This window comes from Ovis canadensis, chromosome 1 (assembly GCF_042477335.2).
Source record: "Ovis canadensis isolate MfBH-ARS-UI-01 breed Bighorn chromosome 1, ARS-UI_OviCan_v2, whole genome shotgun sequence".
NCBI classification, from domain to species: Eukaryota; Metazoa; Chordata; class Mammalia; order Artiodactyla; family Bovidae; genus Ovis; species Ovis canadensis.
Window position 1 is genome coordinate 11,508,694 of NC_091245.1, and position 16,841 is coordinate 11,525,534.

The window sequence follows — 16,841 nt, forward strand, 5'->3', positions numbered from 1 at the left end:
AAACAGAATCCAGAAAAACTAGAAAGGAAATAGGACAAAGTTCCTACATGTATATGAAGGAATGGGATCCAGAGCACAGGAAAAACCGTCATTTCCACTGAGACATAAGGGGAAGAGATGAAGATGGCCATGGAGGGAGAGAAATTGGTAATTGGGGACAGATAAGGGAGTCCTAGGGTCAACCCTCAGAATTTTTCTTCTGGCTAAAGAGGCCCTGTTATCTCAGCTGTGTCACTTTTAGGACAAGATTTTAAGACAGTCCCCATCCTAGAGTTCTCTCAACACTTTGTGGCCCCCAGCACTGGACATAATACCCCAAGTGCGATCTGGTAATAGAAGATAGGGAATACCACTTTCCTTGAAGTAGAGTCCTACTTATTAATGGAAGCTAGTTAACACATTGGGTTTTTTTAACAGCTATGCTGTAGTTGTATGCCAAGCAGAGAAGTGGAAGAAACACTCTTAGTAGTCCTTGAGAGTCCTGGCACTTCAGTTCAGTTCAGTTCAGTTCAGTCGCTCAGTCGTGTCCGACTCTTGCGACCCCATGAATCGCAGCACGCCATAGTTACGTGAAATAATAGATTGTATTTTTTACTCTAATGTTTGTTTGAAAAACTTAAAAAAATAGCGTAATATGGAAAACATCCATGTGTCTATCATCCAGAGTATCGTCATGTTTATTTTATCCTTTTTAAAAAGTAAATGAAATATTTCAGATAAATTTGACAGTCCTTTCTATCCTCCGTTATAGTCTCATTTCTCCTTTCTGATGCAGTCCCTTTCTTGAATTACTGTAACCTTTCTATCCAATTTATATATTTTATATACCTATATAAGTGGTTTAAAATTTTACACAACTGTGTTGTACTGTATTAATCTCATGGTTTTTTTTTAAACTGATTGTAAACATTTAGTTTCTCACTGCATAGGTTTTTGAACCCATCTTATTGATACTTGTGTGCTATATAATAACATCCCTTAAACAATTGCTTTTATTCTCTATTTGTGCATTGTTGCTTTTTAATCTAAATGCGGGTTTTTCACAAATTGAATTTCCTGCTGCTCCTTTCATTCTGTCGTCTTTATGTAGCTTGATTTTTTTTTTAATCTATTGCATGTGTACCCTCTTTTCCAACTTTGTCTCCCTTTCTTAGGGTAAAGCTCTAAAGCCCAAAGAAAGAAGCTTGTTTAATTATTTGCTCTCAGGCTTCAAACAACCCATAGGGGAGGAGGGAGCACACTTTTTCCCAAGCATCTCTTGTGCTCTGATCACTGTTGGAAGTTCATTTGTTTAATTTGAGCCAAGAGGCCTTCCTCTTGGACATCTTCCTATTGCTGTAGACTTAGAGCACAGGAGCCAGCTGCTTGAGTGGGACAGGTGCGAGACTTCGAGAATTCCCGTTCTTCTGGGCTCCCTCAGCTCTCTGCTTATACCATTGAACACTTAGCAAGTCCTACGTTGTTCTACCCAACTATAAATGTGGTTTTTACACTAGATGTGATGATGTCTCCTTCCTCTTAGACTCTGTTAGTGCTTGTCATAGTGCTGGGGACCTAAGATGGAGGCGCTGTTAGAAGTATTCCAGTGGGACTCACTGCCTCTTGTCGTGACCATGCTTGTGCTGCAGGAACTTCACGGACCAGCTGCGGAAGATTTCCAAGGACGCAGGGATGCCCATCCAGGGCCAGCCTTGCTTCTGCAAATACGCGCAGGGGGCAGACAGTGTGGAGCCCATGTTCCGGCATCTCAAGAACACCTACTCAGGACTGCAGCTCATTATCGTCATCCTGCCCGGGAAGACGCCAGTGTATGGTACAGTTCTCTTACAGTAGTGACTACAGTGATGGGACTCTTCTCAGGGTGGCTCCCTGGAAGATCCTAGGGGTGACTCAGTATGGGTGCTTGGCCCTAGCCAGAGCTGTTGCTTAGTGTCAGTGCTCCTCTCAGAGGAGAAATATCAACTTGTATGAGCCAGTCAGTCACCTCTGGTCCTGTTTACCTGCTCACCCTCCCTTTCAGTAGCATTTACTGCAGTCCTCTGTGTGCTGGTGTTTATGCCAGGCTGAGCTTAGCCAGATGCAGAGACAGGTCAGGCCAGGTACCTAACCGTAGGAGTGCATTGCCTGTCAGGCCACAGGGCAGCACACACAAGCACAGTTTGTGGGGCTTCTGTTGGTGTTCCATTGCTGGGAATGACTTAGACTTTTTGAGAAGTTTTCCTCTCTTTTAAGAATGGAAATGACTATATCCATCTCTGAGTCAGTGTTTTTCTCTCACTGTTTTTTTCCTTCTCCAGCTCTCGTCTTCAGATGAAGAGGTGTCTCTCCTCTGATCTTATTCAACCCACGTGTACTCTTTGTTTCTCTTTTATCCTGCTACCTTTGGGACACTTTAACCCTAAAACATCTTGAGAGTACATTACCACAGTCATGCCATCTCCTTTAGTTTTTTTCCCCCTATTTTCTTGCTTTTCTTCAAGAAAAATAAAAAAAACTTGAAGAGTTTTTAAATGTGTTCTATACATTTTCTACCCCCACTTCCTCACCAACCACTTACTGCTTAGCTTTTTTCATTTATCTTACTCTTCCAGTCTCCTAACCCTCCTCTGCAGAGGGTCACCAATGACCTTTCTCCTCTTGACTTCTTGATACTTTCTCCTGTCTCTCCTTAACTGTTTTTGTCATTACCAGGAATGCCTGGCATTTTCCAGAATACTGTGCCCTGCCCTCTTTTTCTCTCTTTTCATTCTAGCGAAATTCTCATACATCTCAGTTGTTTTGGTCATCAACTATTGTTAGATGTTATCCTGTATTATTAAAATCTTCATTCAACACTTGACCTCTCTGCAGTTCCTGTTTCTTCCTTTGACTTTTCTTCCTTCCACAAGAGTTCATTGATCATCTACTGTGTATGAAAAGAAACGCTGATAGATCCTGAATACATTTGTGGATAAAACAGTTGTGCCCTTTGCTTTTATAAAGTGTTTTGGTGAACTGTCTCTTTAGTAGCTTGTCTTCTCTGTCTACCAGTAAGCCCTTCTCTTTACTTTTCTCTTCTGTGTTGGTATCACAATTGCTTCTGGGTTCAGTTCAGTTCAGTCGCTCAGTCGTGTCCAACTCTTTGAGACCAAGAATCGCAGCACGCCAGGCCTCCCTGTCCATCACCAACTCCCGGAGTTCACTCAGACTCAAGTCCATTGAGTCCGTGATGCCATCCAGCCATCTCATCCTCTGTCGTCCCCTTCTCCTGCTCCCAATCCCTCCCAGCATCAGAGTCTTTTCCAATGAGTCAGCTCTTCGCATGAGGTGTCCAAAGTACTGGAGTTTCAGCTTTAGCATCATTCCTTCCAAAGAAATCCCAGGGCTGATCTCCTTCATAATGAACTGGTTGGATCTCCTTGCAGTCCAAGGGACTCTCAAGAGTCTTCTCCAACACCACAATTCGAAAGTATCAATTCTTCAGCACTCCTTTATCCAAACTTTGGGGGCAGTCTGTCTTCTCTTTGCTTACCTCTAATGCTATTTTTTTTATACAGTGTTAAATGTATTCCCTGTTCACCACCCATTCTTCTGAATTTAATGCTAACATTTCTTCATAAGTCTTTCTTGGATGAGACTTTTTGTGATTGGTACTCTCAAAAAAAAAAACAAAACCTTCATTAGTCCCCATTCACAAAATAGAACTTTTGGGGGCCCCTGATCTTAGTTTAACCTTTTCAGCTTCCTATTGTACATGTCTTTGCTACATATACCAGAAAGGTCACTTGTTCTAGAATTAGATAGAGCTGGATTTTAATCCTGACTATGCCAGTTTACTGTCTTAGGTTACCTAACCTTTCTCAGCCTCATTAATTAATTATATAAAAGACAGCATCTAACACAGGGCCTGTGACCTAGTAGATGCTCTCTAAATGCGCATTCTTTGTGTGCTTTCCAGTCTCTGGTTTTGCTTAACATCATTTGCCTTTGCCTGAAATATCTAAATACTATTTTTGCTTTATATGCTCTTAGTAGTATCTGTATTTTTCTAGTAGGACAGCATTTTGGTTGGGTTTCATTCTGGGTAATGTCACCTTGCAAGGAGTAATCCCAATTTCCTCACAAACAAATCATCATGTCATTGGTCTCAATGTGATAACAGATTAACCGCAAAATAGAAGCAAGCAAGCACAACTTCCAACGCCTGGAAATCAGAAGCTCTTAATTGTTTAGTCTTTTTTTCCTCCCAAGCAGGTATTTATTGAGAGCCTACCATGTATTGGCCATTTCTTGGTGCTAGGACTTCAGCAGCAAGACAAAGTTGTGCCCTGAGGAGCTTACATTGCAGCTGAGGAGCAAGATAAGAAGTGCTATGAAGAAAGAGTAAAGATGTAAAGAAAGTAAAGGAAGGATAAGGTGATAGAGATAGACTGATTTTAGGTTAGACTGTCTACTCTTTTTATGCCCCACCTTGCCCTTAAAATTCTATCCTTCACATTCTAATTTAAATGTACTTATTCCTGGAAGCTTTCTCTTATCATCCTACCTTTCTGGATTCATCCAGAAATTACGTCAGTTTGCTGATCAATTAATTGTTTTGAGCATGGAGTGGATCTGATTCTGCTCAAAATCGTCTTCCCTCTGTACATACATACCCAAGGAGGAGCCTTCCACTGACATGATACTCAGTACTTATGAAAGTTGGTTGATCTCCAATCCACATGTCTCTTGGGCCTTAAATTAATGTCCCTTGTTTAGAAAATAAGGATGCTTTTTAGGAGAATTGCCTTGCATAATTAGCCATGTTTCTGGTTCCCTCCATAAAGGGAGAATCCAATATTTTTGGCCTCCCTGTGTGGTGTGGTGTGGCATGCTTGGAGAAGTCAGGTGTTACTCAGAGAGTTTTCCCTACCCTGGGCTCAGTCATGTTATACCTCTCTCCAGCTTCATACCTTGATCATGACCTTGGGTTTCTTTCACTTACATGTTCTTCTTTGATTATACCACTTAGGTAATGGGGGCATTTGACTAGGAATTAAGCATGCACATAGGAGGAGCAGTCAGATTCTTTGAAAGATCCTTCACCATCCTTCCTCAGAGGCCAAGTGATAGTCAAAACAAGGTCCCCATGCATTATAATTGCCCCCAAAGTATAAAAGGACAGTGTCACATTTCCAGTTCTAATCTGCTAACATGCCTCATCCTGTCCTTAGTATTTTTAACTCCTTCCTCTCCACTAAATTGATATAATTTTTTAATGTAATTTTTAAATTGAAGTATGATATACATACAAAGATCTTTTGTGGTCAATTCAGTGAATTCTCAGTGTCACAGCAGGGGTACCTAGTTCTGATAGTAAAACATTACCACAATCCCAGGCTACTGATTACTACAACTTCCTAACAGTGATAACCACTGTTCTTTTGGCTTCTAACACCATAGATTGGTTTTGACTGTCTTTGAACTTCATATGAATGGAGTCATATATCACGTACCTTTTTACGTGTCTGTCTTCTTTCGCTCAACATTATGTTTGTTAGATTTGTCCGTGTTTGTTTAATTGTAGTTTGTTACAGTTTTTCCGTTATATGATTTTAACACAATTTACATGTATTTATCCATTCTACTGTTAATGGACATAATTGGGTTGTTTTAGGCTTTTACTGTTATAAATAATGCTTCAGTGAACATTCTTGTACATGTCCTTTGAATATATGTGCCCATTTCTATTGGGTGTGTAACTAGGAGGGCTTTTAAGTGTACAGACGTATACTTCCATCAGCAGCAAAATGAGAGTTCTAGTTATCTACATCCTTATAAGACTTGGTATTGTCATTTTCATCTTAGCCACTTATACGGGTGTTTGTTAATACTGCATTGTGCTTTTTAATTTGATTTCTCTGGTGATTGATAAGGTTGAGTATCTTTTTATATTTTTATTGGTGTTTCATTGGCCTCTTGACAGGTGCCTGCTCATGTCTTTCTCTTTTTTTATTGGCTTAGATGTTCTTTATAATTCCTTTATTAAATATGATGTGTACTACACATATCTGTAGCTTGCCTTTTTACTTTCTTAATGGGTTCTTTTGTTGAACAGAACTTTAGAATTTTAATGTAGTCCTGTCTATCAGTATTTTTCCTTTATGGCTAGTACTTTCTGAGTCCTGTTTAAGAAATCCTAAGGTCACGAAGATACTAGTCTGTGTTTTCTTTTAAATGTTTTTTTTAACCTTTCACATTTAGAACTAGCTTGTGTTTGCCAGAAATGGCTGTTGCTTTCTCTGTCTCTTGGCAGTGGTTCCTCTTTTGGTGCAAAGCCTAGAATCTCAGCCTCTTGCCCACATCTAGAATCAGCAAATGTACCCAGGGCAGAGCAGCTGCAGCAGATGGCTCACCTCTGTGAGATTCTCTTCCTCTCTGGAGTGTTAGCTCTTGCAGTTCTTTTGTCTTAGCACCTCTCTACTGCCTTCAGAAAGATGAGTTATGAATTGTATTTGGTTTTCTTGAATGTTCTCAACAGACACTGGTTTCCTTCTAACCATATCTCTTGGAGATAGAAATGATCCCTTAGCTTTTTAAACAGTCTCAAATTTCTCCCATTGAAAATATATCGTACTGTTTATTGACCCCATGTTTCCTCCATGGTATTTGATATTACCAAAAACAGTTATTGCCTCTGTTCATTAATTTTTGCCTTGCTGTCACAAAATTCTGGTCCTCGTTTTACCTCTTAGCAGCATTTGATTTGGTTGAACACTTACTCCTCCCTGAAATGCTCTTTCTTCCCTGGCATTCATGCTGCAACCCTGTCTTGATCTTCCTCCTAGATATCTGGATTTTTGTCCTTTGCAGATTCATCTTCTTCCTGTTCTACAAGTATTGTGAGCTCCTCAAGAATTGAGTTTAAGCGCTCTCCTCTCACTCCATTCACTTCCTTGTTGATCTCAAGAGCATGTCTTCAATTACTACCTGTACCTAAATATGTCATATTTTACATTTCCATTTCAGACTATTCTTGAACTTCCAATTGCTGTACTCAGTTGCCTGATTGATATCCTCAATGGGATGACCAAAAAGCTCTTCAAACTCAAAACGTTTCAAAAAGAACTTAAGATCTGTCTATTCTATTACAAAAGTCTAGAAACTCATAAGTTATCCATAAAATTATTTTCCTTTACATAGCCTCTTGAATCTGCTTCTCTCCATCCTGACAACTGCCTTCTTGAACTACCCTCATGTCTTTCCTAGGTTGTTCTGATCACCACTTTCTTTCTCTCACACGGCAGTTCCCTTGCTCTCCTTTATATCTGGTTTGCCCTTTGAGCTTCTTCAGTTCGTGGCTCTGTCCCCTATCAGTGCGTTTTGCCTGCTCTTCCCTTGGCCTGGAATGCTCTCTTCCACATTCTCTCTCCCTTGTAAGTTCTTTTCTACCTTTAAATTTCAGTTCAGTGAAGAATCCTTTCCTGGCTAGGTTATTACGCTATATCATATGCTCTCTGTGTCATAGCTCTGTGAAGTTTCCTGTTGTAGCATTTATCATTGTTACGCTTTTTATGATTTTTAAAATTAGTCACTAGATAGTAAGCACTATAAGAGTAGGGACCCTATGTGTTTCTGATCACCATTGTGTTCCCTAGCACCTCCTATACTTCCTGGAATCAAGTAGACATTCAGTAAAAATTTGCTGAATGCACTAATCAATTCTCTCCCTGATCATAGCTGAAGTGAAACGTGTTGGAGATACTCTGTTGGGAATGGCTACACAGTGTGTGCAAGTGAAGAACGTGGTCAAGACCTCGCCTCAGACTCTGTCTAACCTTTGCCTGAAGATCAATGTCAAACTTGGTGGCATTAACAACATCCTAGTCCCACACCAGCGGTATGAATGCTATTGCTTACTTGCCCTTGTCAAGCAAGGTAATATACTGGAGATTGATGAAAAGATAGGACACTGTCCAGGCAGAGTGAGTCACAAGGGAGAGGGGACCAAAGTGGGAGCTAGATGGTGCCAGGAAAAGAAGACCCAACTCCTCACCCTTTGTTTTCTCTTCCTTGTTTAGCTCTGCAGTCTTTCAACAACCAGTGATATTCCTGGGAGCAGATGTTACACACCCACCAGCAGGGGATGGGAAAAAACCTTCCATCACAGCAGTGAGTGATACTTTCCAACTTGCTCGTAAGGTTCTCTTCTGAGCCCCCAAGACTACACCTGATTTCCTTCCCTCAACTCTGGTGCTTGACCCGTCACAAGATCTTTTTATTGCAGCTGATCATCCCCATTAACCAGGCCCTTGGTTTTCTAATAAAGCTAACTGTATGACATCTTCTTTTCAGAGAGAGCAGTGAGAGAGTAGAGTGGGGCCAGAGACTTGGTTATGTCTCCATCACTTTTGTTCTGTGTTTGAATTTCCCTCTGTCTCCCTGTGCCCACTTTTGGGATGTGGGAAGGACCATATCTCCTCTCCGAAGTCGCTTTTAAGTGAATTCCTTAGTTACTGGGATTGTCTTTTACTCTTTCCTATCTGTACCCTGACTCATCTAGTAGATTAGATGGCTCTCTAATCCCTCTCCTGACAGCTCTGCTCTGTCTCACAGGGCTTCTCAGTTGACTGATGGGACCAGGCCTTCTTTCTCATTTCTTTTTCTTGAACCTTCATGTTTCTCTAGGCAGACTGGGCCTATCTCAGTAAATGTGGGGAAACCCTATACTATGCTTATCTTTATTTTCCTTGTGGCCATCCATCCTAGTCTCTGGCCTCTGTCCCCGTAGAGAATAATGTTGTTCCTACCATCCACAAGAGCACTGTTCACTGTAGTTCCTGGGGTAGATTAGCACTTGAAGAAAAGATTAGCTTGTTTTTCGGATGAAGTCACTCTTTGAGCTCACAGTGCTGAACCATCACATGCCCCTCTGTAAGGGGTGGGAAAATCAAAGTTAGCAAGTACCTACTGTGAGTGAGGTCCTGTGCGTGGTGACTTACATGTGCCACAGCAGTACTGCAGGCAGGTGTTACTCTTTTTGCCATTTGAGAAGAGGAACAAGAAGATCAGGTGGGTTAAATCACTTCCGTGTGTGTGAGAGAACAGAGATTGAAACCAGGGCTATTGAATCCAAAAAACCTACATGTTTGATTTCTTAGGTTGGTTTTTTTTTTATTCCCTCTAAGAGATCTTTCCCCAAACCCAGAACCACCAGTGTTGGGAGGGTGGAGGTTTTAGGAGCTGATCCTGCCTCTTTGATTATCAGGTGGTAGGCAGCATGGATGCCCACCCCAGCCGTTACTGTGCTACTGTGCGAGTGCAGAGACCACGGCAGGAGATCATTGAAGACTTATCCTACATGGTACGTGAGCTGCTCATCCAGTTCTACAAGTCCACACGCTTCAAGCCTACCCGCATCATCTTCTACCGAGATGGGGTTCCTGAAGGCCAGCTTCCCCAGGTAGGGCCCACAATAAGTCAAGAAAACCTTCACATTGAGGCCGTAGGGCCTAATGGTAGCAGAGAGAGTACTGCTCCCTTTCTTAAGCTGTTGACACTGGGAGGTGCTTCTACTTATGGAGGTTTGCTAAATGGAATTGGCTTGGGAGCAGAGATTCCAACTGAGAGATGGTGTGTAGAGTCATTGATAGACCTTCCTTCTTGTAATAAAAGACTCTCAGTGCCTATTTACTAGTTAATTCATGGTGAAGACTGATTCTTTAGACCAGTGGTTCTCCAGCTTTGGGCTTTCCTGATGGCTCAGCTAGTAAAGAATCCACCTGCAATGCGGGAGACCTGGGTTTGATCCCTGGGTTGGGAAGATCCCCTGAAGAAGGGAATGGCTACCCACTCCAGTATTCTGGGCCGGAGAATTCCATGGACTGTATAGTCCGTGGTGTTGCACAGAGTTGGACACAGCTGAGCGACTTTCACTTCACTGTCCAGCTTTAGCATCCATCAGAATCTTTTGAAGGGCTTACTAAAGCAGTTTGCAGAGCTCCACTCTTAAAATTTCTGCTTCATTGAATCTAGGATGGGGTATTAAAATTTGCAGCTCTGATAGGTTCTTAGTGATCCTGCTGATCTGGTGGCCACACTGCTATTGACCTTTACAGTGTTCTTAACATTCTGTCTCCCTGCTAAGCCTTCATAGCTTATTGTTTAGACTAGTATCTTCAACTGATCTCCTTTTCGACCATTTAATAATAAGTAGTATAACTACCATTTACTGGGTATCTTACGTGCCATGAACTGTGCTAACCGCTTTGTATGTGCTCTATTCAGTGCTTATAAGAATCCTATGAAGTAATTATTATTCCACCTGAGAGATGATGAAACTGAGGCTTGAAAATGTTAAATGATTTCTTCAGTGTCATCCAAGCTAATAAGCAGTGAAGCTAGGATTCAGACAAGTTGTTCAGATTCCAGAGTTCATGCTCTTAACTATTATGCTCAATTTCCTCTGAGTCATACAATGTTTCCTAAAGTACCAGGTAAATTTATAACATGTATCTGTTCAGAGATGTCCTGTGGCTTCATGTAGCCTAGGGTTAAAATTCAAAGTGCTTATGCAAAGCAGTCAGCAGTCATTAAGCCCCTGTTAGGTTTTTTATGCTTCCGCTTAATTATTTGTTTTAGTCTTCACAGACAGTTTTGTGAGGATGATCTTATTAGTGACTAGAAAATGAGACTTTATTAAAGGGGTTAAGTAACTTGCTCAAAGTAATAAAATTAGATAAAGCTTGGGGTTTAAAAACTTAGTTCTGATTGATTCTAAATTCTATTTACTTCTACCAGATAGTTTTTACTCCCTATATCTGACATCCAAGGCAACAAGGCAGCTACTGCCTGTGCTTTTTCACCTGTGGCTTCTTTAGCTAGTCTGTTTTCTTATGATACTGCTTTTTTTATAGAACTGAATTTATCTACTCCCTCTACAGCCATTCCTGAACTCTGTGTCTACTCTTTGGTGGTGGTCCCAACCCTGTCTGCTCCCATGGGGAAACGCCCATTTTCCTCCTGATCCTAAAATTGTCCTCACTCTGGACATGGTGATTTTTCTGTGAACCTTGATTCTGTGTCTTGATGTTAGGTCTCACTATGCGTAGGAACCAGGTGAGTGCTCTCTGCGGATACTAAGCCCCGCAGCTAGGTTTTATAGGAACAGAGCAGGTGAACTGTCTACAGGCACACCTCGTCTTAACTGCGCTTCGCTTTATTGTGCTTCACGGATACTGTATTTTTCACAAATTGAAGGTTTGTGGCAACCCTGCGGCCAGCAGGTCTGTCGGCACCATTTTTCCAAGAGCATTTGCTTACTTCATGTCTCTGTGTTACACTTTGGTAATTCTTGCAATGTTTCAGACTTTTCATTATTATATTTGTTATGGTGATCTGTGGTCAGTGATCTTTGATGTTACTGCTGTGACTCACTGAAGGCTCAGGTGATGGTTAGTATTTTTTAGCCATAAAGTATTTTTAAAATTAAGGTATGTACATTGTTTTCATTTTTTTTTTAAGACATAATGCTACCGCACACTTAATACACTACAGTGTAGTATAAACATAACTTTTGTATGCATTGGGAAACAGAAAATTTGTGTGACTGACTTTATTGTAGTGGTCTGGAATTGAACATGCAATATTTCTGAGGTATGCTTCTGTAAGGCTGATTTTTGGTAGGAAGGGCTTATCCTCTCTGATGGTTGGGTGTCAGCTTATAAAGGGAGGCTGAACAAAAAGCTGTATAACAAGTGGCAAACCCTTAGTTCAGAAAGATGAATGAACTCAAGAGGAGCTGTATGTCTCTTTGTCTCCCTCCTCACCCTGTGCCTAGATCCTCCACTATGAGCTGCTGGCCATTCGTGATGCCTGCATCAAACTGGAAAAGGACTACCAGCCCGGAATCACTTATATTGTGGTGCAGAAACGCCATCACACCCGCCTTTTTTGTGCTGACAAGAATGAGCGAGTGAGTGAGGGATTGAGGAAGTCACTGTTCCCTGGTCATGTCTCCCTTCTCTGAGTATGAAAGGAGCTGTGGAAATGAAATCTGGGGGTTAGTCCTTGGCCTGTCCATCGCCCCTGGCACCTTTCTTCCCCCTGACTCTTGGGGTCCTTCCTCTGCTGCTTCCTTTCCTTTGTTTCCCCCTCTCCCCTCCTTCCCTTCTTCCCTTAAACTTGATCTCCCTCCTCCTAGCTCCCTGGCCTATAAACCCCATATATAGACCAGCTCCCAGAGATGGGAAAGGGAACTTCCATTTATTGAACTTCTATGTGCCAGACACTGTGCAAGGCGTCTTCCTCACAGCAGCCCTGTGAGGTAGGTACTGTTATTATCTCCAGTTTAACCTCAGAAAGGTTAAATAACTTGCTAAGATCACACAGCTAATAAATGGTGAAAGCAGCACTTAAACACAGGTCTGTGTAACTTTAGAAGCCTGTTATTTCAGCGCCCAGTACTCTCTCTGGGAACAGCAACTTCTGCCTTACTTTTGGGATTCTGATGGAGTCAGGTTAGAATTGAGTTGAGGCCCTAGTTAGGGCCAGGCAGGTCTTGGGATCTTGGTTGTCTTTGTTTCTATACAGATTGGGAAGAGTGGTAACATCCCAGCTGGGACCACTGTGGACACCAACATCACCCACCCATTTGAGTTTGACTTCTATCTGTGCAGCCACGCAGGCATCCAGGTAGCTGGGCTATGTCCTGGGGTATCCAGTGGGTCAAAGATAATTGATCATTCCCATTGCCTTTAGAATATATCATTCATTACTGAGGGGCATTCAAATCAGGATTGTTCTCTTAATAAGCCCTTTGTGCACTTGAACGTAAGTGTACTTTCAACATCTTAGTCAGGTTGCTCATACAGTGGGTGCTTTATGACAGAGGTGGCTTTGTGTCTGCCTTTTCATGGGTGGGCCTTCCAACCCAGCCATACTCATAATGGTAATCCTATTCCTTACTGTCAGCCATCCCGTCTGCTCAACCTGGGGCCCCTCACCTTCCTATCTTCCCAGGGCACCAGCCGACCATCCCATTACTATGTCCTTTGGGATGACAACCGTTTCACAGCGGATGAGCTCCAGATCTTGACGTACCAGCTGTGCCACACTTATGTACGATGCACACGCTCCGTCTCAATTCCAGCACCTGCCTACTATGCCCGCTTGGTGGCTTTCCGGGCACGATACCACCTAGTGGACAAAGAGCACGACAGGTGAGGCCTGGAATCAGGCTGACTTCCTTTTTGCTTCAGCCTCTGGTACCAGACCCTCTCAACTTTCCATGGGTAGAAGGAAACGAGGATTGTCCAATTTGGTGTCCTGGGGCTTGTCAGCCCAATTCTGGGTTGGGGTTTTCTCTTAATTGGTATGGGAACTGGTACCCTAGGGGTGGGGGAAGGGTTAGTGGCAGCTCAGTTCACCAGGAAGGACTTCTTTCATTTTTCCTTTTCAGTGGAGAGGGGAGCCACATATCGGGGCAGAGCAATGGGCGGGACCCCCAGGCCCTGGCCAAAGCCGTGCAGGTTCACCAGGATACTCTGCGCACCATGTACTTCGCTTGAAGGCAGAACGCTGTTACCTCACTGGATAGAAGAAAGCTTTCCAAGCCCCAAGAGCTGTGCCGCCCAAATCCAGAGGAAGCAGGGAGGAGGGAGGTGGGGTAGGGAGGAATGCAGAAGGCCCTGTTTCCTTCCGCAGAGGGGGCAAAAGGGTGGGGAACAGGGCCAGTAAGCCAGACCACCAGCCAGAAATCTCTGATATTCACCTCATGCCCTCAACCCCTCACCCCATCTTGTCCCATCTGGCCCTGAACCCACTGGACCAAGAGAGGCAGCAGCGGTGCCCACCATACACACAGTGTCCCATGTGACTCACAGTGCTAAAGACTCATGCCTGACAGCTTGGTAAGGTCGGCTCTGCAGCCCTGCGGACAAAAGCTGGTAGGTTTGGGTTTGATACTTTAGATGGAAGAGTGAGGGGCTTGAGAAAGTGGGTGGGAGGAGGGAAGGATTTTTTAGGAGCCTTAATCAGAAAAGGTCTAGATTTGTTTAAGAAGAAAAACGAAATCAGATGCAGATCAATATTTTAGGATACTAGATGTTTTAATGGGTTGAGAATCCAGCCTGTAGGAAGATTTTTAATGCTAATGATTTTGGTTGCCCCTCCCCCAGCTGCCACTCCCCTTTCCCTTATTCCTCTTTCTCCACTTTTTCTACCCCACCTTACACCTGACAGACATCCAGCCCCTAGTAAGACTTAAGGCACTATGGCACTTAGCTCTGAAGTGACACGACCCTGTCTTCCTTCCGCCTGCTGGTGGGTAACCAGTGCCTTCCCTGTAATGGTAATGCTGCAGAACTGCAACCTTTTGTACCTTTTGGGGGGTGGGGGCGGGGTGGGGGGTGGGAGAGGAGGTAGGTTGGGATGAAATACCCTGTACCCAACATGCCTCCAGCCAGAGCGCCAGCTATTTTGCATTTGAAGGAATTGACTTCCATATTCATTGAGCTTTTAAAAAGATCACGACCTCAAGATGGTTAAAATCCATTGACATTTGCACTTTCAGACATGACAAGTCTAGGAGCTGCTGAGATGACTGGCCCCTGGCCTTTCCACTTATGTCTCCTTTCTTCTTGTCCCCGCTTTCTCCCCACCTGCCTGGGTCTGGAGTTAACTTTCATAGCATTTCTCACTCTTGGCTTCTTTTCCCTGATGGTCAAGCCTCTTTATGTTTCAATATTTTTTAACTGGGGTGACTTACAACAGATGATCTTTAGGTCTAAAATAAGGGGGGAAAAAAAGCAAAAACTAAATGTTATTTTTATACCATAACCTGAGTCTATTGCCAAAATCTGGAAATAAATCCCTCCCATGCCCAGTGAGTTTACATCCCAGAAACATTGAGCCATCAAAGGAACTATGTACCTGACTTGTTCTTTGGCCTGCTTTGGCTTGGCTCTGTAGGGTGTGGTTATCTCCACATGTGGGGCTCAGGCTCCACCCTTTGTGCAAATAATACCTTTCTCTTGCTGCAGGCACCTCTGCTGCACTGCCCTGCACTCTTCCTGCAAGTGCGTCTCCTTCTCTGGACTATCTTCTGATGCTTGGCTTATCCCAGATTTCAGCGTGTCCTGTGGATAGGCTGGGGGATTTTGCTGCTCCCTATTGCTTCTGTTTACACAAATGACTTTTTCCTGATTTCCCACTAGGGCATGTGAGTGGATGGCATGGGCTTTTTTTTCCTCTTTTTTTCCTGTCTTCCTGGGTAGAGATGGGGTTTGGCTGTCTTGCAGAACTGGAAAAGTAGGGGGTTCTAGCTTGGGGCCTGTTGGCCTTGAAGCAAGGCTTCCTCTTTCCTCGACTGTTCCTTTTTTCCTGTCCCACTGCTTGGGATGAGGAGTTGCAGCTTCAGTGTGGAAATTCCTCTTTTTGAGGAGCCTGGGCTTGGGTTTCCCCCAATCTGGTGATGAAGCCATGACTCTTTAGACCTAGCTCAGGCTCAAGGCCAGCCAGCAGAAGGTTGGTCTGAATATGGGCCTATGCAGTAGAGCTACCATTTCCCCTCCCCAGCAGCGCTTGTACAGACCCAGATTTGCTATGCAAAACAGTCTATCCCAGGTTCTGTTCTGGTTGGCTACTTTGTTCAGCAACTTCACAAAACGTAGCACAAACATTGATTATAGAGAAGGCATCAGGACTGTTGAGTAACTCTTCTATACTTCTTTCCTACTGGCAACAGTATGGGGTGCCCTGTGGGCACAGCCCAGCTGAAAACTGAATGGAGGGCTCTGGGAGGAGGCAGCTCACTGGAGAGCCTACATTCCTTATACAAGTGCCTAAGAGAGTGATGCCAACACTCCCATCTGCCCTGTCCATCGCCTTCATATATTGTCTACTTCGTGTTTAGTCACCCTTCAGGGAGGGGAGCTTTCTTGGGACAGTGGGCTCTGAGGGTTCTCTTCTCCGGTGCGTTTTGGGGCTGGGATCAGGGCAGTATTCCTGGAAGGTCCAGTCATTCACCAGCATTTGCAAATGTCCATTGAGAGCTGGTGGTAGCCACCTACTCTCAGCAACAAGTTTGTGTTCTTTCCTTTTTCTCTCTTTGCCTCACTCTCTCCAGTTGGGTCTTGAGCTGAGGCTTGGCATTTTTTAGCCCTTAGGCATTTACATGCCATTTAATAAATAAAAGAAACAGCTTGGGCAATGGCAAGAACATGACATCTTGCTGTGATTTTCTTTCTTTCTTTCTTTTTATCTTTGAGACTTGAAAAACACCCTTAACCTTGAGGATTCTTCTTCTTCGAAAGGTGGTGCATGCAGATTGAGAAGTGGTGTTGGCAACAAGCTTGGCTTTCTTTGATTTGGTTAAAGTGGTGCTTTGTCCTTAGGCTCAGAGGAAGTGCTGGGGAGACCCCAGCCTCATCCTCTTAGACAAGTCTCCTGGTCCCATTGTTCTACTCTTTTGCCTTCCTTTTCCTCCTCTCTCTTTCCCTGGCCTTGTTCTGTTTTTTTCTGTTCATTCAGCTTGCTTGCTGGCCTGCCTGCCTATCTGCCTATGTGATGATGAATTCTGTGCATGGCTACAATGATCCCACTGTTAGCTGGCAAGGTCAGGCTTAGCTCCTTGGCTGCAGAAGACCAAGAATCTGCTTCCCAAGCCTAGTGATGTCCTTCCTGGGTTGGACCACCCTCAAACTTACGTGAAGGTGTAGCAGAAGGCCTGCCCATCTGGCATGAAATCAGGAAGGCTTCTGGCAACTTCCACATCTGTCCACTCTTTGGAGTTGGTTTCTCTTGTTGCTTTTTCTAGATCTGATTTCATTTCTCTCTACCTGGGGCTTCCCTTTTCTGAGGGTGTCCTAGAATTGACCTTTTTG

The 16,841-nt window shown here is 43.5% G+C and overlaps 1 protein-coding gene across 2 annotated transcripts in view; it reads left to right on the plus strand.

The window, feature by feature from the left end:
* AGO1 (argonaute RISC component 1) overlaps positions 1 to 13,834 on the plus strand; it is a 31,219-nt gene extending 17,385 nt beyond the window's left edge. For both annotated transcript variants that reach the window (XM_069546758.1, XM_069546841.1), the window contains exons 12-19: positions 1,629 to 1,813; positions 7,699 to 7,858; positions 8,040 to 8,130; positions 9,227 to 9,421; positions 11,798 to 11,932; positions 12,550 to 12,651; positions 12,979 to 13,178; positions 13,418 to 13,834. In XM_069546758.1, the coding sequence (XP_069402859.1) occupies positions 1,629 to 1,813; positions 7,699 to 7,858; positions 8,040 to 8,130; positions 9,227 to 9,421; positions 11,798 to 11,932; positions 12,550 to 12,651; positions 12,979 to 13,178; positions 13,418 to 13,526 (1,177 nt within the window). In that variant the 3' untranslated portion in view covers positions 13,527 to 13,834. The remainder of the gene's footprint in view (positions 1 to 1,628; positions 1,814 to 7,698; positions 7,859 to 8,039; positions 8,131 to 9,226; positions 9,422 to 11,797; positions 11,933 to 12,549; positions 12,652 to 12,978; positions 13,179 to 13,417) is intronic.
* The last annotated feature ends 3,007 nt before the right edge of the window (positions 13,835 to 16,841 follow it).